Here is a 26,776-nt window from a genome sequence, read left to right on the forward strand (position 1 = left end):
GGTTGAGTGTAGATGTGGTGTGGAATCATGCGCAGGACACACAGAGGCTTCGTACAGACGTCTTTAGTGAAGACAAAAGAACAAGCCAAACACGGCAACTGGCAACCAGGCAGGCAAGCGAACTTTACGCAACACGGTAAAGTGCAAAACAAAGGCGCACAAAGTGCGGAACTCTCTCTAAACAAAGTACAGAGAGAACATAAGCGAACTAGCACACAACGTGACAACGAACAATTACACACAACACATGACAAAACTCAAGAGAACTATATAGGACGCATAATGAACACTAACAAGGAACAGGTGTAACAAAACAGACAAAACCAATCAAACATCGAAACATAGAATGGTGGCAGCTAGTACTCCGGAGACGACGACCGCCGAAGCCTGCCCGAACAAGGAGAAGGAGCAGCCTCGGCCGAAACCGTGACAAAAAAGCCATATCTCAGACTGGCCAATAAATAGAAAAGATTAAGATGGGCAAAATAACAAAGACACTGGACTTTTTCTTTGCAACTCTGCCTAGAAGGTCAGCATCCTGGAGTCGCCTCTTCACTGTTGACGTTGAGACTGGTGTTTTGTGGGTACTATTTAATGAAGCTGCCAGTTGAGGACCTGTGAGGCGTCTGTTTCTCAAACTAGACACTCTAATGTATTTGTCCTCTTGCTCAGTTGTGCTCCCATTCCTCTACCTATTCTGGTTAGAGACAGTTTGCGCTGTTCTGTGAAGGGAGTAGTACACAGCGTTGTACGAGATCTTCAGTTTATTGGCAATTTCTCGCATGGAATAGCCTTCATTTCTCAGAACTTGAATAGACTGACGAGTTTCAGAAGAAAGTTATTTGTTTCTGGCCATTTTGAGCCTGTAATCGAACCCACAATTGCTGATGCTCCAGATACTCAACTAATCTCAAGAAGGCCAGTTGTATTGCTTCTTTGTTTTCTAATGATCAATTAGCCTTTTGAAATGATAAACGTGTATTAGCAAACACAACGTGCCATTGGAACACAGGACTGATGGTTGCTGATAATGGGCCTCTGTACGCCTATGTAGATATTCCATTAAAAATCAGTCGTTTCCAGCTACAATAGCCATTTACAACATGAACAATGTCTACACTGTATTTCGGATCAATTTGATGTTATTTTAAAGGACAAAAAAAAATGTTTTTCTTTCGAAAACAAGGACATTTCTAAGTGACCCCACACTTTTGAACGGTAGTGTGTATATACAGTGGGGAGAACAAGTATTTGATACACTGCCGATTTTTCAGGTTTTCCTACTTACAAAGCATGTATAGGTCTGTCATTTTTTATCATAGGTACACTTCAACTGTGAGAGACGGAATCTAAAACAAAAATCCAGAAAATCACATTGTATGATTTTTAAGTAATTAATTTGCATTTTATTGCATGACATAAGTATTTGATACATCAGAAAAGCAGAACTTAATATTTGGTACAGAAACCTTTGTTTGCAGTTACAGATATCATACATTTCCTGTAGGTCTTGACCAGGTTTGCACACACTGCAGCAGGGATTTTGGCCCACTCCTTCATACAGACCTTCTCCAGATCCTTCAGGTTTCGGGGCTGTCGCTGGGCAATACGGACTTTCAGCTCCCTCCAAAGATTTTCTATTGGGTTCAGGTCTGGAGACTGGCTAGGGCCACTCCAGGACCTTGAGATGCTTCTTACGGAGCCACTCCTTAGTTGCCCTGGCTGTGTGTTTCGGGTCGTTGTCATGCTGGAAGACCCAGCCACGACCCATCTTCAATGCTCTTACTGAGGGAAGGAGGTTGTTGGCCAAGATCTCGCGATACATGGCCCCCATCCATCCTCCCCCTCAATACGGTGCAGTCGTCCTGTCCTCTTTGCAGAAAAGCATCCCCAAAGAATGATGTTTCCACCTCCATGCTTCACGGTTGGGATGGTGTTCTTGGGGTTGTACTCATTCTTCTTCTTCCTCCAAACACGGCGAGTGGAGTTTAGACCAAAAAGCTATATTCTTGTCTCATTAGACCACATTACCTTCTCCCATTCCTCCTCTGGATCATCCAGATGGTCATTGGCAAACTTCAGACGGGCCTGGATATGCGCTGGCTTGATTAGGGGGACCTTGCGTGCGCTGCAGGATTTAAATCCATGACGGCGTAGTGTGTTACTAATGGTTTTCTTTGAGACTGTGGTCCCAGCTCTCTTCAGGTCATTGACCAGGTCCTGCCGTGTAGTTCTGGGCTGATCCCTCACCTTCCTCATGATCATTGATACCCCACGAGGTGAGATCTTGCATGGAGCCCCAGACCGAGGGTGATTGACCGTCATCTTGAACTTCTTCCATTTTCTAATAATTGCGCCAACAGTTGTTGCCTTCTCACCAAGCTGCTTGCCTATTGTCCTGTAGCCCATCCCAGCCTTGTGCAGGTCTACAATTGTATCCCTGATGTCCTTACACAGCTCTCTGATCTTGGCCATTGTGGAGAGGTTGGAGTCTGTTTGATTGAGTGTGTGGACAGGTGTCTTTTATACAGGTAATGAGTTCAAACAGGTGCAGTTAATACAGGTAATGAGTGGAGAACAGGAGGGCTTCTTAAAGAAAAACTAACAGGTCTGTGAGAGCCGGAATTCTTACTGGTTGGTAGGTGATCAAATACTTATGTCACGCAATAAAATGCAAATTAATTACTTAAAAATCATACAATGTGATTTTCTGGATTTTTGTTTTAGATTCCCCCAGTTAATCTACATGCTTTGTTACTATATTTTCCCCCACAATATACAGTGAGGGAAAAAAGTATTTGATCCCCTGCTGATTTTGTAAGTTTGCCCACTGACAAAGACATGATCAGTCTATAATTTTAATGGTAGGTTTATTTGAACAGTGAGAGACAGAATAACAATACAAAAATCCAGAAAAACGCATGTCAAAAATGTTATAAATTGATTTGCATTTTAATGAGGGAAACAAGTATTTGACCCCTCTGCAAAACATGACTTAGTACTTGGTGGAAAAACCCTTGTTGGCAATCACAGAGGTCAGACGTTTCTTGTAGTTGGCCACCAGGTTTGCACACATCTCAGGAGGGATTTTGTCCCACTCCTCTTTGCAGATCTTCTCCAAGTCATTAAGGTTTCGAGGCTGACGTTTGGCAACTCGAACCTTCAGCTCCCTCCACAGATTTTCTATGGGATTAAGGTCTGGAGACTGGCTAGGCCACTCCAGGACCTTAATGTGCTTCTTCTTGAGCCACTCCTTTGTTGCCTTGGCCGTGTGTTTTGGGTCATTGTCATGCTGGAATACCCATCACGACCCATTTTCAATGCCCTGGCTGAGGGAAGGAGGTTCTCACCCAAGATTTGACGGTCCATCGTCCCTTTGATGCAGTGAAGTTGTCCTGTCCCCTTAGCAGAAAAACACCCCCAAAGCATAATGTTTCAACCCCCATGGTTGACGGTGGGGATGGTGTTCTTGGGGTCATAGGCAGCATTCCTCCTCCTCCAAACACAGCGAGTGTAATTGATGCCAAAGAGCTCGATTTTGGTCTCATCTGACCACAACATTTTCACCCAGTTCTCCTCTGAATCATTCAGATGTTCATTGGCAAACTTCAGACGGCCCTGTATATGTGCTTTCTTGAGCAGGGGGACCTTGCGGGCGCTGCAGGATTTCAGTCCTTCACAACGTAGTGTGTTACCAATTGTTTTCTTGGTGACTATGGTCCCAGCTGCCTTGAGATCATTGACAAGATCCTCCCGTGTAGTTCTGGGCTGATTCCTCACCGTTCTCATGATCATTGCAACTCCACGAGGTGAGATCTTGCATGGAGCCCCAGGCCGAGAGAGATTGACAGTTATTTTGTGTTTCTTCCATTTGCGAATAATCGCACCAACTGTTGTCACCTTCTCACCAAGCTGCTTGGCGATGGTCTTGTAGCCCATTCCAGCCTTGTGTAGGTCTACAATCTTGTCCCTGACATCCTTGGAGAGCTCTTTGGTCTTGGCCATGATGGAGAGTTTGGAATCTGGTTGATTGATTGCTTCTGTGGCAGGTGTCTTTTATACAGGTAAAGAGCTGAGATTAGGAGCACTCCCTTTAAGAGTGTGCTCCTAATCTCAGCTCGTTACCTGTATAAAAAGACACCTGGGAGCCAGAAATCTTTCTGATTGAGAAGGGGTCAAATACTTATTTCCCTCATTAAAATGCAAATCAATTTATAACATTTTTGACATTAGTTTTTCTGGATTTTGTTGTTGTTATTCTGTCTCACTGTTCAAATAAACCTACCATTAAAATCATAGACTGATCACTTTGTCAGTGGGCAAACGTACAAAATCAGCAGGGGATCAAATACTTTTTTCCCTCACTGTGTATATATATATATATATATATATATATATATATATGCGAGAATAAAAACATATGGGGGATTGGAAGTGATGCAGACAATTACATTGATGGAAGTTACAATCTATCTGCAATATTAAAGCTGATCTCTACCCCCTAAAAATAATAATAATAAAAATAAAAATAAACACATGGGTATATTTGCACCGTGGTAGATTTGACAATATATTTGATTTGGCTACACACTTGAAAGATAGGCTTATTTGAGTTTATGGAATGTGTGCAATTAAGGTTTGCAGTGTAGTTTCATATTCCCTTCAGTTTCATTGTTCGTGCCTGACAAGTCTTGGATGCAGATTATTACTTTGTCTCACCGTACTCTCCTGTGGCCGACGTTTATTATTTTCTTCACTTCTGGAGAATTCTCCTAACGTTATCGTCTGATGCTGCATTTCAACATTGTTTCTGTGTTGGAGTTGGTGTGTTAGTCAGGCCTATCGTAAATCATTTCCCACGAAACGGGGAAGTGCTATCTGAAGTTGTTCAATTAGAAATTCTCGTCTACGTTTTCGGTTCCAATTTTCAAACGTGTGTGCCCTAATGAATGCCATCCTGGAAAGAAATCAATATTTTCTTTTCCAATCACAGCTTGGAATAATTTCGCATGGTGTACTGTCAGACAGGGCCAACCTCAGTGCAAGGACTCACAGCTCCAGAACTGGAGGGCCCCAGAAGCAGCAAAGTAAAGTTTTCAGTCACATGACATTTGTTTCATCGTCCTTAGAATTTCACCCTCAGGATATTTTCTGCTTTATTGATGTCTCTCTGATAAACCATGGCTGCATCTGTTATTCTGTTCTCCCATCTGCCTTTGATGTTGGACGTCTTTTGCATGTAAGTAAACAATAAGGAGTCAGTCAACAGAGGAGGGTCTGGTAGGAAATTACTGTATGAGACAGGATCATATGAGGAATCTAATGTTGACACTTTCAATGTTGTTTGCTTGTTGCCATAGGAACCGTCTCGGGCCTTTCACGGCGCCTCATCGCTATTAAGAAGACATATTGGCCAAGCGAAGGCCACGCACACACTAGATGGGGTCCAGATCCATTTATAGGGTCAAACCAGTGACTGTTTGACAACAGCCGTATGTTAATTGAGCCCATTGAGAGTCTTCTGAATCCTCATCTCTCCTGCCACTACCTGACAGGCATCATCCAACACCAACCTCATTGTTTTTGTTGCCCCCCAAATAAACAAAAACAAAACAGAGTAATTGCTTTCTTTCTCTCATTCATTCTTCTCTCACTTCTTTCTCTCTCATTTGAGACGATTGCACTGAACTAAGACGGGCATATGTGGCAATGATGTTCTGAACGGAATCTCGCCAGATGTAGCTTTTTAAATATTATGCCGGCGGTGGAATCGCATGCGTACCCTAACGACAAGCTCCTCATGTTGATGCCCAGTGACAGGAGAGAGCGGCGCCACACATACGGGAGCACACACATGTTGGCACCGCGGTCTTGTGTGTGAACAGCTGATTAATGTAGGAGGAAGTCCTGAAACCTGGCCTAGATATGAGACTCATCATCCTCTGTCCGCTCAGCACCAACCAATCCGTGATTCATAGAGGTGGTGCATTTGTTGGGATGACCTTGGTCCTTTCTAAACAGCATTTATGTCTTCCACCATCTTGGTTTTTTGTTGTTTTAATGCACACATTGCATTGTGACGGCGGCAAAGAGAGTTGAGCGTTGGACGTTTTCTGGGTGGCTGTACAGTCTGTGTATGTCATGACTAGTAGGCTAATGCCCTCGCAGATTTTAAGTGGCTTTAGGGCTTGTAAATGGTAAACAGGCCCCAACATCTTAGAGTAAACAAATCAACATAAATGGCTTGGAGCACAAACACATCAGACCCTAATAAGACGAAGAGTTTGACATTTTTGCGGGTCATCCCGTGCCAAGAGCTCATGTGTCCCCGCCATCATGTATCACACACACACACACACACACACACACACACACACACACAGAGACCAATTAGGCCAATAAGAAAAAGTTTCTAAAATTCTATGTTTCTAAAATTCTAAATTGGGTTTGTTCTGTGGGAGAATACTGTCCAGCTGATTGGAGGATTTTACAGGTCGCCCTAGAAGAAAGGATGCAATAAAAGGGAGGATACACACAACTACAATACCCACAAGTCTGTGACTGGCACAATCCTGGCTAGATGGAGGGTAATAATGGACACTTTCCCTTACACCATCTAACTGGGGCAACAACACGCATTTTGGGGAAAATAGCTACTTCCCGGAAAGCACGACAACGCCCCATGGTTTACCTGTCAACCTGGGGAGAATTGAAGGATGTGGCCTGCTGTGTTTTTCTGTCTGGGAGTGTAAAATAGGGACCTTGTAGCAGTCGTAAGGGCAACAATGTTGCAGGAGGCAGGCAGGATCAGGTGCAGAAGTTGTTATTTTATTTACAGGTGATGATGGTGGTGCACAGTTGCAATTAGTAATATATACAATGTTATGTTGTGTGACCAGGACTTTGCCTTTGATCGTCAGTCTCTGTGTTCATTTACCCTGCTGTGTTGGGACAATAAGGATTTATTCATCTTAATTGCAGTCCCAGCTAATGCTATTTAGGCAGTCATAATTCATTTGATTACGTATCATTATTTGTCAATTGGCCTTCTCTGGAAATGGAGAAATGTGTTGCTCATTTTATGCGGGAGTTCAGTAAAAATAATGAAACTAGGTAATAAGCTTTTTCAGAATAGTGAAATGGATCACTTTTTTTCTGCAGAGAAATAGCTTCAGAGAAAGCTTTGTATTGTAACGTTGTTAATAGTCACGTCCTGTACTAGTCCTTGTGTCTGCGGGCCGAGGCCCTGCTTGATCTGCTCTGTGCCTGCCCTGCTCTGTTTATCCACTACAGGCCTACAGAGTACAGTACAGACACTCAGAACCAGACACCAGCTATCATCCCTAATCCATTATCATCCACAGCCTTGACAAAGTATCAAGATTGATCATCCATTGGAGAGAAATCACCCCCTCCCCCCCTCCTGTAGAGAATTCATAATCTGCTGAGGAGACCGTATGCGTGTCTACCCTGGAACGCACTGAGATGTGAGGCCTCCTTGGCTCCAACACACACGGAACACAATAGAACATCACAGAACACAACAGAACCAACCACTGCACCCCCTCCATATCCCCTTGAGCAAATGATGCTTAATGTTCTGTGAAGCAAACATGTTTTCTTCTCTACAGATGTTTTTGACTCCTCTGCCTTTCTGAAATCTATAGTTTGTGTGTTTATTTTGGGAGCGAGAAACTCAGGAGGGGGAGACCCTCTCCATCCGGCCTGCGTGATTGGTCGACAGAAAGGAAGTCAGAGAAGGCCTGTGTGATGGATCATGTGTCATCAGTCAGGAGCTCTGTTCAAGTCTCTGGTCTTTAAAACCCAACTGTAATTTCCCTCCATGGGATTCGGAGGGCTTCTTTTTGCTAGCCCAACTGACCTACCTATGTCAATGCCTCAAATTCTCTGGCGTTTTTGCTATTAGTTTGCCCAACAAAATGCTTGTCTTGGATGATTTAATCTAGCCAATGTTACTTTTGTAGTTTTATAGGTGCCATTACTGCATTGGTGAATGCATCTCTATTTCAGTGCTAAAACTCTCCTGGTCTTAGTGTAATGGACACGGTTTAGAATTAGGCTTCCTTCCTGGTTTTTGCATGCAGCCCGCTAGCTCTCTTTCTGTTGTCTGTTTTTAGAAGTCGCTTTGGTATTTTTGTACTCACCTTTTGAAAATGTCTTCAAGCGTTCGAGCAGTCGCACTGCACAGTAGTATCAAAAATGTCAACAGCTAGCTAGCAGATGTGAAAATGTCAGTGTCAAGCTGTAGTTGTTTATTCTACAACTTCACATGAATTGGACAATCATTTTGTTGTTGTTGATGGCAAACAGAACTTACTCTAAATACTCAAGCAGGGACACTTGCCTTGCCTAGCTTTCAAAGACTGTCTGTTATGTATCTCTCAGATATCCAATTGACACATGGTCTTCTTCACCACAATGGCCTCGATTGTCTGCGAAGGAAGAAATCCTCTCCAATTAATACAATTGGAGTGGATTTGAGGCCGCAGTCAAGCAAAACATTTAAATCCCCTTGGTTATGTCTCCATTTTGCATAGGACAGGAAAGTGAAATGGAGGAGGATAAGGAACTAAAATGGAGGCTTCATCTGTGGATAAGGTTATCTGGACACCATTCATCTCTCATTGCTCGGGTCAGGTGGAAGTCTCTGAAGCAATGTCCCTAATTACCACAGCTGAGCGTGTTTGACGAGGAACGCTCAACAAGAGATTCCTTTCAAACCTGTGTAGACAAAGGATATCTGCGATGGCAATCGCTGATAGGAAGTAATGAATCACGGCTCCTGTCCTGTCGGAATGAAGTACCATCTCACGCGAGGAAGTAGATCCACTTGATATTGGCAGACGTGGTAAATTTTCTCGGCTGCGTGTGTGGAGCAGCTCTGAAGTAACACCTGGACCTCCTTGGCTGCATGATGATGGGTTTTATCATCAGACAGAGTTCACACAGACCATTCGAGAAAATCTAGACCAGGGTTGCCCAACCCTGTTCCTGGAGAGCTACCCTCCTGTAGGTTTTCGCTCCAACCCCAGCTGTTACTAACCTGATTCATCTTATCAACCTGCTAATTGTTAGAATCAGGTGTGCTAGATTAGGATTGGAGCAAAAACCTTCAGGACGGTTGCTCTCCAGGAACAGGGTTGGGCAGTCCTGATCTAGAATCAACTCAACTATTCAGATTCTCTGTGTGAACAGGTTCCAGGGTTCTAAAATCTGAACACAACTGACAATCTGAACCAGTTGAGATTAGTCTAGATTCTGTGTGAACTAAGCTTTAGGGAATACTTGTTTTTAATTGTAGAAGTATTTGTTATTGGTGAAGAAACAGGTCTTTGACATATTTATTTATTTCTGCGCTTGCAATGCCAGGATAGTGGGTTCGATTCCCGAGACCACCTGTCCATAAAATGTATGCAAGCATGACTGTAAGTCGCTCTGGATAAAAGTGTTTGCTAAATGGCATAATCTTAAATCTAATCTTTCTACATTGCAACCAGTAGTATTTTAACTTAGGATGTACTGTGTCTTTGAATATGGTCCTCTTTTAGACACCAGTAAGTAAGCTTGTGTGTGTGCGCCCAGGTGTAACGGTGGTTCTGTGCTTATGTTCCAGGGAGCCGTGCCGGCCCACTACCCTGCTGCCTGCTGACTGGTGCCTGGGTCGGGAGGACGAGGCCCCGGGGCTGGAGGCACTGCCCCTTAGGTTGATGCAGCAGGACTGCACCTCTGTCAAGACCCTGCTGCTACGCCTCCGGAGGACCCTGCAGGAGGTAGGCTACAGTAGGACCACCTGTCACACCTTACACCAGGGGTGGGGAGGGAGGGTGGAGGGAGTGAGGGTGGGGAGGGAGCATGGAGGGATTGGGGGTGGAGGGGAAGGATGAGGGAGGGAGGGAGGGAGGGTGTGACATGGCCCATGCATGCATGCTTCCTCAATTTCAAGGGTTTTCACCGCAAGTTTAATTGATAACCACATAGCAGTTGATAGAAACTGTAATCCCATGGGCATAACAAATACCCTAGTCAATGGCATTAATCATCCATTTGAGAGCAACATGTGATGTAGCCTACATCAGAATGGTGGATGCCCCAGCAGCAGACCAGCCAGCCTTCATCTACCGCTATTCTCCTCAATCAAAGGCCTGAACATGGTATTTTTAAACCTCAAAAACAAGTACTGGAAGTAATTTGCATTTGTTTATTTGAATAGCTGTGAGCTTTTGCCGTTGTCACACAGGGAAGCTGGGAGCTTGTTAAAGCCTCAGCCTGACGCCGTGCCCTCCACAGCTTTTTAAAAGCCTTTGTGTGTTTGATGGAGGTTTTGATTCTGGGATTGGATAATATCTGGAGTGGCTAGGGAAACACAATCAAATTACATCCAACTATTATAAATGTGATTAGCTATTTGCGTAATGGCTGATTAGCCGAGAAGTCACACATCGCTGTCGTCACATGCCGATACCATGGTGTTTGGTTAACATTTAGTTATTGCAATCCATTCTACAACTGCCGTGGACCAGACCCAGTCCTACAGTACCAACTCAGGAGGGGGAGACCCTACAGTACCAAGCGTGGCAAAAAGACAGTAGCAGCCTCAATATATTATTTGGCGACAAGACATTTGGCACTGCTGGCCCAGCTGTCATTCACATCTTCCAGTGTTGTTATTGAATGGCACCTCCCTCCAGTAGCTTGCTGTTGTGTTCACACTGAGATCCAAACCAATGCAAACGGATCACAAGACGATTAGAGTGAGGTATTGTCTGATTCTCTCTGTTATACAGTGCATTCGGAATGTTTTCAGACCCCTTGACATTTTCCATATTTTGTTACGTTACCGCCTTATTCTAAAATGGATAAAATCAAATACATTCTTCATCGATCTACACACAATACCCCATAATGACAAAGCGAAAACAGGTTTTTAGAAATTTTTGCTAATTTATTAACAATTAAAACAGAAATACCTTATTTACATAAGTATTCAGACCCTTTGCTATGATACTCGAAATTGGGCTCAGGTGCATCCTGTTTCCATTTATCATCCTTGAGATGTTTCTACAACTTGATTGGAGTCCACATGTGGTAAATTCAATTGATTGGACATGATTTGGAAAGGCACACACCTGTCTATAGAAGGTCCCACAGTTGACAGTACATATCAGAGCATAAACCAAGCCATGAGGTCGAAGGAATTGTCTGTAGAGCTCCGAGACAGGATTGTGTCGAGGCACAGATCTGGGGAAGGGTACCAAAAAATGTCTGCAGCATTGAAGTTCCCCAAGAACACAGTGGCCTCCATCATTCTTAAATGGAAGAAGTTTGGAACCACTAAGACTCTTCCTTTAGCTGGCTGCCCAGCCAAACTGAGCAATTGAGGGAGAAGGGCCTTGGTCAGGGAGGTGACCAAGAACCCGATGGTCACTCTGACAGAGCTCTAGAGTTCCTCTGTGGAGATGGGAGAACCTTCCAGAAGGAGAACCATCTCTGCAGCACTCCACAAATCAGGCCTTTATGGTAAAGTGGCCAGACGGAAGCCACTCCTCAGTAAAAGGCACGTGAAAGCCCGCTTAGAGTTTGCCAAAAGGCACCTAAAGACTCTCAGACCATGAGAAACAAGATTCTCTGGTCTGATGAAACCATAATTGGCCAGAATGCCAAGCATCACGTCTGGAGGAAACTTGGAACCATCCCTACGGTGAAGCATTGTGGTAGCAGCATCATGCTGTGGGGATGTTTTTCAGCGGCAGGGACTGGGAGACTGGTCAGGATCGAGGGAAAGATGAACGGAGCATAGTACAGAGAGATCCTTGATGAAAACCTGCTCCAGAGCGCTCAGGACCTCAGACTGGGGAGAAGGTTCACCTTCCAACAGGATAACGAACCTAAACACGCAGCCAAGACAACAAAATGTGGAAAACGTCAAGGAGTCTGAATACTTTCCAAATGCAGTGTATCTTTTAGCATTTTCTCTACAAGAAAATATAAAAATGAAAATATAAAACGACAATTATATGTGGTACGGGAAACGGTACGGAAGGCGGTACGGGAGGGTACGGGAGACGGTACGGGAGACGGTGCGGGAGACGGTACGGGAGGGTACGGGAGACGGTACGGGAGACGGTACGGGAGGCGGTACGGGAGACGGTACGGAAGGCGGTACGGGAGGGTACGGGAGACAGTACAGGAGGGTACGGGAGACGGTACGGGAGGGTACGGGAGACGGTACGGGAGGGTACGGGAGACGGTACGGGAGGCGGTACGGGAGACGGTACGGAAGGCGGTACGGGAGACGGTACGGGAGGCGGTACGGGAGGGTACGGGAGACGGTACGGGAGGGTACGGGAGACGGTACGGGAGGGTACGGGAGACGGTACGGGAGACGGTACGGGAGACGGTGCGGGAGACGGTACGGGAGGGTACGGGAGACGGTACGGGAGGCGGTACGGGAGACGGTACGGAAGGCGGTACGGGAGGGTACGGGAGACAGTACAGGAGGGTACGGGAGACGGTACGGGAGGGTACGGGAGACGGTACGGGAGGGTACGGGAGACGGTACGGGAGGCGGTACGGGAGACGGTACGGAAGGCGGTACGGGAGACGGTACGGGAGGCGGTACGGGAGGGTACGGGAGGCGGTACGGGAGGGTACGGGAGACGGTACGGGAGGGTACGGGAGACAGTACGGGAGGCGGTACGGGAGGGTACGGGAGAGACGGTACGGGAGGGTACGGGAGACGGTACGGGAGGCGGTACGGGACGGTACGGGAGACGGTACGGGAGACGGTACGGGAGGGTACGGGAGACGGTACGGGAGGCGGTACGGGAGGGTACGGGAGACGGTACGGGAGGGTACGGGAGGCGGTACGGGAGGCGGTACGGGAGGGTACGGGAGACGGTACGGGAAACAGTACGGGAGGCGGTACGGGAGGCGGTACGGGAGGGTACGGGAGACGGTACGGGAGGGTACGGGAGGCGGTACGGGAAAACGGTACGGGAGGGTACAGGAAACGGTACGGGAGGGTACGGGAGGCGGTACGGGAGGGTACGGGAGGCGGTACGGGAGGGTACGGGAGGCGGTACGGGAGACGGACGGTACGGGAGGCGGTACGGGAGGCGGGCCAGAGAGGATCACACAACAGAAGAACATTAATATTATGAATGTATTAAAAAAAAATATATATATATACATGAATATTAAAGAGGAAATTGTTTGCCCTCTCTGCTGCTCTCGGCTGCTCTTCTCCCCTCTGTGGTGTTTCATCCTTTCCACATCCAGAATAAAACGGTCTAATATTGGATAAAACACAGCGATGCGGGGCCTTTCTGCTCAGGCAAAGAACGTTATTGCACCACATGCTTTTCACTGAGGCGCCGAATACCTTTGAAAGCCAAGTTTAAATGGGGTAAAATGCCTTTAGTTATTTTAAGCATTTCAATTCTTGATTTCTGATTTCAATATGATTAAATAATGTATCAACGTGAGCTGGGGGCTGTTATTAATTTATCATCTCTGGTCACTGATCTCTGACAAGTTATTCAAATTAATGCTTTCAGGCAGCGCCATGCCAAAATTGAAAGGGTTTTTAACTTAACCTTATCTAATTGTCCGGACATTTCCACGCCGGCTTGTAGGAGAAATGTGACCCTAAACCTGCATGTGGGATACACATTGATCAAAGTTAACACATTCGGGGTCGGACTAGTCTGTCTGACTATATATATATATACTGCACCTTTAAGTGCACATAGCCACTGCTTCTCTTTAAGGGAATCCAATCACATAATATCTGAAGATTATTACCCTGTTAGAGTTGAGACATTCTATGTGTTGAAGTATGTTAATAGATGTGTAACTGAACCTGCATGTGAAGAGGCGCTGTACGATAGTGTTGATGTCACTGTAAACGAGGCAAGAAGGCAGCAGATGTCGTGAATGGTCAGTGTCGGTAGTGTTGTAGCTGCAACATTATCTCTCCTGTCTTCACTGTGTGTTATGTTCAATTACCCGTTTACAGTATATTTAGTCACATTCCTATTGACATGTTATCCTCTCACCTCAAAATAATATATTTTATTTAAATAATAAATTAAGAATGTAACCGTTTTAGGATGTGTGCATGTTATTGCAAATATAACATATTTGGGATGTTTTTTGAATGTTTCTTTCTGAATGTCACCTCTTTCCCTCAGAGCACTGATACAAGTCCTGCAAGCAGCCTCCATTCTCTCCCCATCAGCCCTTGTAGTGAGAAGTCACTGCCCCTCAAGGTAATGGTTTTTCACAGCTAACAGCTCACTTCTGCAAGGCTCAACCACAAGGGGTGTCTATCTAGACCGTGCTGTATAATGTACCTCTAAAGCTTTCTCCAGTCTCGACACATTTAGAAGTGTTTTCTACCACCTGCAGTTCTTTAAAAGTTAATTGTTTGCGATTTAGATCTGCTTTCTCTCGGCAGGCCCAGACACATGTTCCAGTCCGTCTGCGCCTTAAAGTGCCACAGCAACTTGAGTCTTTCTCAGTCATAGCATCAGTGGAATTTGATCTAGATGAGATGATCTCATTAATGAATCCCTTTGGGGAAGTCTCGGGGTGGCAGGGGACGGTTTATCAAATGGGCTTTTGTCAGGGTTTCTAAGAGGAAGGGTATTTAGTTTGGTAGCTGGCAGCAGAGTTTTTGTGACGCTTGTGGAGTAGAGAGCGCATGAGTGGAAATTAGGTTTTGTGTGTGTGTGTGTGTGTGTGTGTGTGTGTGTGTGTGTGTGTGTGTGTGTGTGTGTGTGTGTGTGTGTGTGTGTGTGTGTGTGTGTGTGTGTTTGTGTGTGTGTGTGTGTGTGTGTGTGTGTGTGTGTGTGTGTGTGTGTGTGTGTGTGTGTGTGTGTGTGTGTGTGTGTGTGTGTGTGTGTGTGTGTGTGTGTGTGTTTGTGTGACCTCTTTACTGACCTACATGGAGCTGCTGCACCAGCAGGAGCAGGAACACTATGCAGGAGGAGCGCCATGTGACGCTCCGGTCCATCCCTATTTTCTCCTCGCATGGAGAGGGAGAGAGGGAGAGAGGGAGAGAGGGAGGGAGGGAGAGAGAGAGGGAGGGAGGGAGGGAGGAGGGAGGAGGGAGGAGGGAGGGAGGGAGGGAGGGAGAGAGAGAGAGAGAGAGAGAGAGAGAGAGAGAGAGAGAGAGAGAGAGAGAGAGAGAGAGAGAGAGAGAGAGAGAGAGAGAGAGAGAGAGAGAGAGAGAGAGAGAGAGAGAGAGAAGGAGAGAGAGAGAGAGAAGAGGGAGAGAGAGAGAGAGAGAGAGAGAGAGAGAGAGAGAGAGAGAGAGAGAGAGAGAGAGAGAGAGGAATAGAATAGAAGCCCATGCATCTGACATTGTTGGATGAAAGGGGAGAGTGGTGGGACTCGTCCTGCCGTTCCAAAAAAATCACAGTTTAAAAATAAAGCCCTGGAACCCACCTGAGACGAAACCATGTCACTCCTTGTCCTACTTTGAGCAAAACTTCCTTTAGCAAACATTTGCTATCCCTGCCTTTTTATAATTAGCGCCCTCGGAAAGCGGCTCCTGTGGAGAGTACAGCGCCGGCGTACGACTGGGGAATGGGAGCAGGCAGCATCATGGCGGGCGCTCTCTCTCATCGCTACTCCTCGGATGGAGGTGATCTCATCCATCGCCTGACGTGTTCCGCATAACCTTTTCCCCAAACACTTTTGTGTTGTCTCTGTACAAACAAGTGGCAGGACAGGCAACACTTTCTGACATCCTGTCCAGAGGCTGGATGAGGCTGCAGATAAACCTGAACTCTTAGAAACCTTCCACAGCCTGGCTGTCTCCTTGAGGTGCTGTTAAGGTGTGCGTGTGCCTGCCTACTGCTGTTTTTGCCCAGGGCCTGGCCACATGTGCTGTAAACATTCAACCCTGCCTGCGAATGTGGCTGACGAATAGGGTCACTATACAAACATTCAGCCCAACTTTGTTAACCTTGGGTCGTCAGGCTCATTGTGAGGAGGGAGAGAGGCTGCATACATGTTGTTCTGTTGTATATTCATAGGGGTGGCGAGGGTGGGTTCTGCTGGGGAACCAGTCTTGCTCTCTCTCTCTCTCTCTCTCTCTCTCTCTCTCTCTCTCTCTCTCTCTCTCTCTCTCTCTCTCTCTCCTCTCTCTCTCTCTCTCTCTCTCCTCTCTCCTCTCTCCTCTCTCCTCTCTCCTCTCCCTCTCCTCTCCTCTCCTCCTCTCCTCTCCTCTCCTCTCCTCTCCCTCTCCTCTCCTCTCCTCTCCTCTCCTCTCCTCTCCTCTCCTCTCCTCTCCTCTCCTCTCCTCTCCTCTCCTCTCCTCTCCTCTCCTCTCTCCTCTATGGTAATGTGGAGATAAAGTGCCTCTCTGTGAACATCTCTAATGAAGACAGATTTAAGGATTCCCTTCCGGCGGTGGTTTAGAGGATGTTACAGTTCCCTGTTTACTCTGTGTGACCTCCTTAGGACGCGACCCCACCACGGAAGACAAAAACACAGGTTTCCATGGCATTAACAGGCTTATATTGACAGCCAGTTTGGACATGTGATGACAAGGTCTATTTCAGAAAGAGACAAACTTTCCGTTAAGTTATGCCTGCACATGTAGATGGGGTCAGAGTTTTTTTGGGGGGGTGTTAGTAAGAAGGATATCGGAGAGTAACAGAGGGTCAGCAAACAATGGCTGACGCCCGACGGGGATTTGATGTTGTGTGAGGAAAAACCCAAAGAAAATAACAGGCATAAAGCAGCAGAAGGCACTAAGCCAATTCAAGTTTGCAACATGGGGTCACGTAGACCGCAGAGTTCTATTGTTGCTTATAAACTGGGTGGTTAAAACCCTGAATGCTGATTGGCTGACAGCCGTGGTATATCAGACCGAATACCACGGGTATGACAAAACATTTATTTTTACTGCTCTAATATCATTGGAACCGGTTTATAATAGCAATAAGGCACGTCAGGGGTTTGTGGTATATGGCCAATAATGTATCCAGGCACTCCGCGTTGCGTCGTGCTTAAGAACAGCCCTTAGCCGTGGTAAATTGGCCATATGCCACACCCCCTCGGGCCTCATTGCTGAACTATCCACTGCCTTTAGCTTACATTTTTGGAAGGGAACTGCCAGAGCTCTCATTAGACCAGAATGTCAGGTAGGGCAACCCATCCAAAGTGCACATCGACCAAGCAGTACAGATCTGAGAAACAACATGGCCGCCTGAGAAAGAGCATCAAGGGTTGCGAACCTTTGTACAAAGTATCTGCCGGGGGTTCAGGGATTGATTGGCCTTGCCTTGTAACTCACGGCCACATTGTTCTAGTTCCTCTTCTCTCTCTCTCTCTCTCTCTCTCTCTCTCTCTCTCTCTCTCTCTCTCTCTCTCTCTCTCTCTCTGTCTCTCTCTCTCTCTCTCTCTCTCTCTCTCTCTCTCTCTCTCTCTCTCTCTGCTCTCTCTCTCTCTCTGTCTCTCTCTCTCTCTCTCTCTCTCTCTCTCTCTCTCTCTCTCTCTCTCTCTCTCTCTCTCTCTCTCTCTCTCTCTCTCTCTCTCTCTCAGTGAGTTTTGCGGTCTGCTTTGTTGAGTGTGTGGGACCTCATGGTTGCCATGGTCTGCCTAGGGCCTTCCTCCACTTACTGGCTGCTGACCAGACAAGGTCATGGAGAAAGAAGTGATGCATGCGCCGTGATGCGACCATAGTTCATGTTAAGTTTACCAGAGGGAGAGCACATACAGTACCATACTTCTCTTCCCCCTCTCTTTCTGTCCTGCTCCCCAGTTCACCTGTTACATAATACAGTGGCCTGTGTTCTGACTCCACATTCTAGCCATTACCTTCTCCTCTATGGTAGTGATGTGGTGGCTGTATTCTCAGTGTTCACCTTCCCCAGTGTATCCTCCTCCTGAGTAGTGTGTGACTCTGTCTGTTCTTTATTCCAGGAGCCGGGGAGGGAAGAGGTTCTGGTGCTGCAGCTGAAGGAGAAGGACGAGCTGATCCTCCGACTGCAGGCTGAACTGGTGAGAGATACTGTAGCACTACCACCATGTGTGAGAAGACTGTCTGAAAATTGAATGTAATGTATGTGGGTTCTTCCATTAGAAATTCAGTTCACTCCCGATACAGTACAATTCAATACAGAGGCACACTAGTGACTTCTCAGGATGCACATGTGCTGTCTTTTAATAGTTGCCTGTGCAAAACAGAATCAACAGGGTCCCATTGACATAGCAGCTCCTTTTGGGTTTGGAGCACCTCAGCACGGTGCACATAGACAGCATCATCTCAGCACGGTGCACATAGACAGCATCATCTCAGCACGGTGCACATAGACAGCATCATCTCAGCACGGTGCACATAGACAGCATCATCTCAGCACGGTGCACACAGACAGCATCATCTCAGCACGGTGCACACAGACAGCATCATCTCAGCACGGTGCACACAGACAGCATCATCTCAGCACGGTGCACATAGACAGCATCATCTCAGCACGGTGCACATAGACAGCATCATCTCAGCACGGTGCACATAGACAGCATCATCTCAGCACGGTACACAAGCATCATCTCAGCACGGTGCACATAGACAGCATCATCTCAGCACGGTGCACATAGACAGCATCTCAGCACGGTGCACACAGACAGCATCATCTCAGCACGGTGCACATAGACAGCATCATCTCAGCACGGTACACATAGACAGCATCATCTCAGCACGGTGCACATAGACAGCATCATCTCAGCACGGTGCACATAGACAGCATCATCTCAGCACGGTGCACATAGACAGCATCTCAGCACGGTGCACATAGACAGCATCATCTCAGCACGGTGCACACAGACAGCATCATCTCAGCACGGTGCACACAGACAGCATCATCTCAGCACGGTGCACATAGACAGCATCATCTCAGCACGGTGCACATAGACAGCATCTCAGCTTCTAGTCGTTCCTTTGAGTGGACAGGACTTGCTGCTCTGAGAGACATGCACACACAGACTGTGGAGATTATACAGGGAATGGTGAGGAGCTAGACTGACTGAAGAACACAAATATATCAGGTACACTAGAGTGGATGATAACAACGACAGGAGAGAGACAGAGAGAGGAGCAGGGGAGTCCATCAGCAGAGGGCACTTTTTCTCTCTCTCTCTCTCTCATTCTTTCTCTCTCTCTCTCTCCCTCTCCATTTGTTTCCTTGTTTAGGACTTTCTCTCTCTCTCTCTCCCTCTCCATTTGTTTCCTTGTTTAGGACTTTCTCTCTCTCTCTCCCTCTCCATTTGTTTCCTTGTTTAGGACTTTCTCTCTCTCTCTCTCCCCTCTCCATTTGTTTCCTTGTTTGGACTTTCTCTCTCTCTCTCCCTCTCCATTTGTTTCCTTGTTTAGGACTTTCTCTCTCTCTCTCCCTCTCCATTTGTTTCCTTGTTTAGGACTTTCTCTCTCTCTCTCTCCCTCTCCATTTGTTTCCTTGTTTAGGACTTTCTCTCTCTCTCTCTCCCTCTCCATTTGTTTCCTTGTTTAGGACTTTCTCTCTCTCTCACTCCCTCTCCATTTGTTTCCTTGTTTAGGACTTTCTCTCTCTCTCTCCCTCTCCATTTGTTTCCTTGTTTAGGACTTTCTCTCTCTCTCTCTCCCTCTCTATTTGTTTCCTTGTTTAGGACTTTCTCTCTCTCTCTCCCTCTCCATTTGTTTCCTTGTTTAGGACTTTCTCTCTCTCTCTCTCTCTCCCTCTCCATTTGTTTCTTTGTTTAGGACTTTCTCTCTCTCTCTCCCTCTCCATTTGTTTCCTTGGTTCTCTCCAGCTTGTCACACTCAGCACTACTCTCCTCTCCCCTTCGTTAATAGAGATTAAAGAGAAATATGAAGATTGACTAACAAAGGAACAAGTATAGTGTTGGTAAATGCTTATTTTAATCACATTTGATCCAATTTAGAAAGCTAAAATAAATTATTACTTTTTTTTTGGGGGGGGGGAACCGTATCAAAACCTAGCTTTATATTTGATTTGAAAACCAAAACAAGTTATTGGGTTTGTTGTTGTTTTAATAGAGAATTTATGTTTCCAAAATAGTCTGGAATGTAAAGTGTTTTTCTAGGTTTGTAGAGCTGTTAATATTGTAATGTGAAACATGTATCATTTGACATGTTGCTCCTGAGGCTTCGTTTATCATCTTTTATATATACTATGTCATATGCCTAGCACTGCCAGTATGCCCCACAGAGGCAGTTCCCGTTTGACATCTGTGTATTTGCACATTCTGGTTCTAGGTACCGATTGCTCCTCTCGCCTTCTCTTCAGACTACCATATGGTCCATAAGAAAACACACCGAGCAATGTGGTGTTGGCCCAGCTCAGATAAGGATGGCCCAATCAATCAGGTTCCTCATGAAACAAGGATCTTAGCCAAAGACGAGGGATGTTGGGAGACCCCCATACTGTTTGAAGTCTGGCGCTGGTGGTGTAACCATACTTACCCTCGTGCAGATTGCATGCTGCATACACCAGCCATGTTTGCTGCCACAGCATAACCCACTTTAATTCAGGACATGTGCCTCGGACTGCGAACCAGAATTGAAACCCTAATTGATGGAATTGATATTAACAGAAAGTAAAGCTCACCAGGGTCATTTGCAGGGGAATCGTCGGCAGCCAAGAAAAAAAAGGGCGATATTTTCAAGGAAAGGGCAGCTCTTAGCCAACATCCCCGCTAGCACGCTGCTAAATCTGTCAGCTGAGAAGTATTCATTAAGCCAGAGTAAGACCTCGCAGTGCGTTGGCCAGCACTACCTGTCTGCATTGGCCAGCACTACCTGTCTGTTTTCATTAGCCTTTTGTTTTCTCTGGTGCACTTTGCAAGGTGCCGTGGTCCAAGATTTGGCTGCGAAATCCTCCCTGCATGTCTTTCAAAAAAACGTTCCTGCCCCAGTGATTTTAGGGTTTGTTACTTGGATGGAGTTTAATATTTTATATATTTTTTTGCATGTGGTGTTTCTTAAACTGTGTGCACTAACAAGAGTTAGTAGTAAGACCAATGATGTACAGTATACATCATTGAGTAAGACCAGGGCCAGGAGTTTTCCCAGGTCAGGCCACTTGGTCAAGCCAAAGCTCCTGGCCCTAACTATGATATATCATTTGGGCCAGGAGTTTTTCCTGACCCCGTGACCTGACCTGGGAAAACTCCTGGCCCCTAGTATGAGTGACCGTCCCTGATGTTGGTCTGTGTGTTCTGCGTGCAGGAGAGTGATGTTGGTCTGTGTGTTCTGCGTGCAGGAGAGTGATGTTGGTCTGTGTGTTCTGCGTGCAGGAGAGTGATGTTGGTCTGTGTGTTCTGCGTGCAGGAGAGTGATGTTGGTCTGTGTGTTCTTCGTGCAGGAGAGTGATGTTGGTCTGTGTGTTCTGCGTGCAGGAGAGTGATGTTGGTCTGTGTGTTCTGCGTGCAGGAGAGTGATGTTGGTCTGTGTGTTCTGCGTGCAGGAGAGTGCCAAAGCTGCCCTGAAACCCACCTGCCAAAAAGCTGACAGAACCACGCAGACTGACCCCCCTGGATCAGAGGTGAGTACACATCACCAGTTGGAACTGCTAATGCTCCCAGGCGGTTAAGCATCTGACATCTTTAGAATTGAATATGGCCTCCCATATATCTTTCCTTTTGGAGATGTCCCAGACTCACCGTAGCATCAGTGGTATCTCACTGCCATTATAAAGTGCCGTCTATTCCCTGAGTGCTCTGTGTTCAGCCCTGTGTTGTGTTCAGCCTGCAGCAGATGACATGGCCTGCCTAGCTGAGGGAGTTGGAACAGTTTGGGAACATGGGGGCGATATCAGATGACTGCCTAAAAAAGCCTTCCCTATAATAGCAACAACAAAAAAAAGCATACTGAGTTTGCTTTTTCCGAATTGTCTCCGGAAACTTTCCCCACTGTGTACACAATTACAATGGATATCGTTCTTAAAGTTGCAATGTGTAACTTTTTGGGCGAACCGACCAAATTCACATAGAAATGTGAGTTATAGATCTATCATTCTACTTGAAAGAAAGTCTTAAGAAGCGGTAGATATGTTCTATGTGCGCTAGTTCTATGCTTCCCGTTCTTGCTTTTGTTTCTTTTACTTTCGGTTTTGTACACCAGCTTCAAACAGCTGAAACAACAATATTTTTGGTTATGGAAAATATATTTCATGACGGTTTAGATGGTACAATGATTCTCTACACTATACTTGCTTATTTTGTCACATAAACTGAAATTAGGCAAACTGTTAGTTTTAGCAACCAGGAAATTGGCGGCGCGATTTCTGCACAGTGCACCTTTAACTAGGCTAAGTACTATTTACACACACAGCACACATCAACAGACGTAGCACATTTTTCTCATGGTATCAAGTATGGTTTACGTAGTATAATTATTATTTTTTTTTGGGGGGGGGGGTGTGTGTGCTCTTTTCATTTGTGTGTCTAACGATTGGGTTTTCATTTTGGAGTTGCTCGTAAAAAAAAAGGTTTGTCTGTACAATGTGGCGAAGCACGTATGGACCAAAAATGGTCACTTAATCACTTAGTTAAACCTGGAACGGTGGTTGACTTGGTGGAGGGACGCTGCTAGTCCTCTTTTATATTGCCACCGTCACGCTCTGTTTGCCTGCAGCTAAGCAGAGGAGAAAGCACTGAAAGGTTCATCACCGCCATCATTTATCTTCTATCACTCCGAGATGGCTTTTAGTGGCTGCTACATTTCTGTGCCCCGTAGAAACATAAGCTTGTGTGTATAATTTTTTTTCTCGTTAAATGTCTAGTCATTGTTTGCCGTTTTTACTAATGTGTTTCCATAATGTACATTCAAATGGCCCCCTGTAATTGCCTCTCCCGTCGGTTCGGGGCCTAATGCAACACAAAATGTGTGCCAACGAAGAGAGCCCACATACATTATGCTATTGCGTTGCGTAAGTCTTAAGGGCTGTTGTTGTTCTCAAGAGTCCCTCTTCTTTTTTGGAGAAGTGGTGGAGTTGAGAAAAGTGTTGTGTGAAGATGGAGACATCAGCTGTTTCATGTACTGAAACATGCATTTCACACGACCACATTCTAAACCGCACATGATCATGGCACCAGCTGGCGACCCGTTGCCTAGTTTTACAGGTTACTTTACTCAGCAGCAGTAGTAACAGCACCAGATGAGTTGCCCATTTTTAGGCTCCCGTGCGTAGATGCAGCAAACCTATATAGGTTACTGCATCGAGGACAGGCAGATATAGAAAGTGTGTCCACAAGTGGGTCAGCTATTTCGAAAGGCTGGTGCGATTTCAGGAGGTCGTCTTGTTATTTAATATTTTTTTCTGGAGCACCCTCTCTCTCTCTCTCTCCCTCTCTCTCTCTCTCTCCCTCTCTCCCTCTCTCTCCCCCTCTCTCTCTCTCTCTCTCTCTCTCTCTCTCTCTCTCTCTCTCTCTCTCTCTCTCTCTCTCCCTCTCTCCCTCTCTCTCTCCCTTTCTCCCTCTCTCCCTCTCTCTCTCTCCATCAGAGCTAATTAGCTTACAGGCAGAGGCAGAGCTAGCGCTGTCGTCTCTTCTTCCAGGCCCCCCCAACATCACCAGGGACTGGCCTGCCCTGTTTTCCCGGCACCGGACACTCTGTTTTTGGCATCAGTCCTGTCCACCCTGCTCCCAAAGAACCAAGGCTCTGGAGCAAAGACTTCTCAAAGTCCTGGGAAGTTGTTAAGCCACGCAGCCGGAAGAGCATGTTCCTCCTACATAGGTGGAGCAAGGAAGGGAGGAAGAATTGGGTTTGAAAGTAATACTTGAAGTGTAGATGGCCCTTGACAACTAGGGAGCAAGGCAGTCGAATGACTCAACAAATTGAATAGATGTGAAGCCTCTCGCTTCTTCAGACAGTATTTAAGGATTTTCAACGCTGAGAGAGAGAGAGATAGAGTTGTTGCCAAAAGGAGAGGCTATTTTATGTCCTGCAGAGACGTTTAAGAGCTCAAGGTACATGCTACTTTAACGTTTTCAGGGGCTTAAATTAATTGAGATTGCTTTCCTATCCAAGCCAATTTTCATTCGCATTCTTAAGAGGGACGTTTTATAGGGAATCAAAAAGCACTTGATGTGCAACACTCTCTCCATCTCTTTCTCTTCTTCTTACCCTTCTCTCCAGTCTTCTAGTGGTCACTCCAGTCGTCTAGTGGTCACTCCAGTCTTCTAGTGGTCTCTCCAGTCTTCTAGTGGTCACTCCAGTCTTCTAGTGGTCACTCCAGTCTTCTAGTGGTCACTCCAGTCTTCTAGTGGTCTCTCTAGTCTTCTAGTGGTCACTCCAGTCTTCTAGTGGTCACTCCAGTCTTCTAGTGGTCTCTCCAGTCTTCTAGTGGTCACTCCAGTCTTCTAGTGGTCTCTCCAGTCTTCTAGTGGTCACTCCAGTCTTCTAGTGGTCTCTCCAGTCTTCTAGTGGTCTCTCCAGTCTTCTAGTGGTCTCTCTAGTCTTCTAGTGGTCACTCCACTCTTCTAGTGGACTCTCTAGTCTTCTAGTGGTCACTCCAGTCTTCTAGTGGTCTCTCCAGTCTACTAGTGGTCACTCCAGTCTTCTAGTGGTCTCTCCAGTCTTCTAGTGGTCTCTCCAGTCTTCTAGTGGTCTCTCCAGTCTTCTAGTGGTCACTCCAGTCTTCTAGTTGTCACTCCAGTCTTCTAGTGGTCTCTCTAGTCTTCTAGTGGTCACTCCATTCTTCTAGTGGTCACTCCAGTCTTCTAGTGGTCTCTCCAGTCTTCTAGTGGTCTCTCTAGTCTTCTAGTGGTCACTCCACTCTTCTAGTGGTCTCTCTAGTCTTCTAGTGGTCACTCCAGTCTTCTAGTGGTCTCTCCAGTCTACTAGTGGTCACTCCAGTCTTCTAGTGGTCTCTCCAGTCTTCTAGTGGTCTCTCCAGTCTTCTAGTGGTCTCTCCAGTCTTCTAGTGGTCACTCCAGTCGTCTAGTGGTCACTCCAGTCTTCTAGTGGTCTCTCTAGTCTTCTAGTTGTCACTCCAGTCTTCTAGTGGTCACTCCAGTCTTCTAGTGGTCACTCCAGTCTTCTAGTGGTCTCTCTAGTCTTCTAGTGGTCACTCCAGTCTTCTAGTGGTCACTCCAGTCTTCTAGTGGTCTCTCCAGTCTTCTAGTGGTCACTCCAGTCTTCTAGTGGTCTCTCCAGTCTTCTAGTGGTCACTCCAGTCTTCTAGTGGTCTCTCCAGTCTTCTAGTGGTCTCTCCAGTCTTCTAGTGGTCTCTCTAGTCTTCTAGTGGTCACTCCACTCTTCTAGTGGACTCTCTAGTCTTCTAGTGGTCACTCCAGTCTTCTAGTGGTCTCTCCAGTCTACTAGTGGTCACTCCAGTCTTCTAGTGGTCTCTCCAGTCTTCTAGTGGTCTCTCCAGTCTTCTAGTGGTCACTCCAGTCTTCTAGTTGTCACTCCAGTCTTCTAGTGGTCTCTCTAGTCTTCTAGTGGTCACTCCATTCTTCTAGTGGTCACTCCAGTCTTCTAGTGGTCACTCCAGTCTTCTAGTGGTCACTCCAGTCTTCTAGTGGTCACTCCAGTCTTCTAGTGGTCACTCCATTCTTCTAGTGGTCACTCCAGTCTTCTAGTGGTCACTCCAGTCTTCTAGTGGTCTCTCTAGTCTTCTAGTGGTCACTCCATTCTTCTAGTGGTCACTCCAGTCTTCTAGTGGTCACTCCAGTCTTCTAGTGGTCACTCCAGTCTTCTAGTGGTCACTCCAGTCTTCTAGTGGTCACTCCAGTCTTCTAGTGGTCACTCCATTCTTCTAGTGGTCACTCCAGTCTTCTAGTGGTCACTCCAGTCTTCTAGTGGTCTCTCCAGTCTTCTAGTGGTCACTCCAGTCTTCTAGTGGTCACTCCAGACTTCTAGTGGTCACTCCATTCTTCTAGTGGTCTCTGTTGTTGCTACTTTAGTGCTGAGCAATTAGTGCTTTTTGAGGCCGTTTTGGTTCAATACATTTTTTTAAATCACGGATTTCAGTTTTGTTGGTTGAATGCTGTAACTACTTATCACTTATTAACCATAATTTATTCACATGACTTTACTTACTTCAGTTGTTGTGTATGTTACATTTGTTTTATTTGATTACTTTATTATTTCATTCCAAGTCATCATCTCATCTCTATAGAGCAGCTCTGCCTATGCTGTCTGACAAAATCACTATTTTAGTAGTTCTTCAAAGTAAACAAGGCATACTTTTATGACTGCTGAATACCAACTATCAGTGACTTAGATCATGTATTTTCAGATAGAGATACCTCACGAAGCAACTGCTCTCTATCCCTCTCAATCACACGTTCTTCTGTCTCTTCTCTCCCTCTCCGTGTCTACCCACCCCACACAGAGCAGACAAGTAGGCGTGCAATGGATTATGGTCATTGTAGTTAATTACCATGTTTTCTGCGCTAAACTATGTAGAATATTGGCCTGTTGGAAACTACAGCTCCCTACTACATTACACAGTTCGGGCATAATCTGATTTATTTCTAGAGAAACTGGAATTCAAATAATTGAACCAATACTGGTCAATTAGTTGTTTAAAAAACGAAAAATAACATATGTTGGTCAATCGCTCAGCTCTACGCTATTTAAAAGGATGAAGGGGATCGCTAGAAGCCCGGGAATTTATAGTGTGCCTGTAAGCTGTTGGAGACATTTAAATGGAAAAAACATTTAAGAGATCATTTGGTCACCCTCTATAGGGGAGATATGATGTTAAATGGATTGCCTTTTTCTTCCAGAAGATTG

At 46.0% G+C, this 26,776-nt stretch overlaps 1 protein-coding gene across 1 annotated transcript in view; it reads left to right on the forward strand.

The window, feature by feature from the left end:
* The window catches only part of LOC121584399 (serine-rich coiled-coil domain-containing protein 1-like), a 139,945-nt gene that overhangs the window by 42,941 nt on the left and 70,228 nt on the right, over positions 1 to 26,776 (forward strand). Inside the window, exons 7-10 of the mRNA XM_041900237.2 lie at positions 9,635 to 9,791; positions 14,214 to 14,291; positions 17,959 to 18,036; positions 21,498 to 21,575. Of these exons, the coding sequence (XP_041756171.2) occupies positions 9,635 to 9,791; positions 14,214 to 14,291; positions 17,959 to 18,036; positions 21,498 to 21,575 (391 nt within the window). The remainder of the gene's footprint in view (positions 1 to 9,634; positions 9,792 to 14,213; positions 14,292 to 17,958; positions 18,037 to 21,497; positions 21,576 to 26,776) is intronic.

The sequence above is a fragment of the Coregonus clupeaformis genome, chromosome 16 (assembly GCF_020615455.1).
Source record: "Coregonus clupeaformis isolate EN_2021a chromosome 16, ASM2061545v1, whole genome shotgun sequence".
In the NCBI taxonomy this organism is placed as follows: Eukaryota; Metazoa; Chordata; class Actinopteri; order Salmoniformes; family Salmonidae; genus Coregonus; species Coregonus clupeaformis.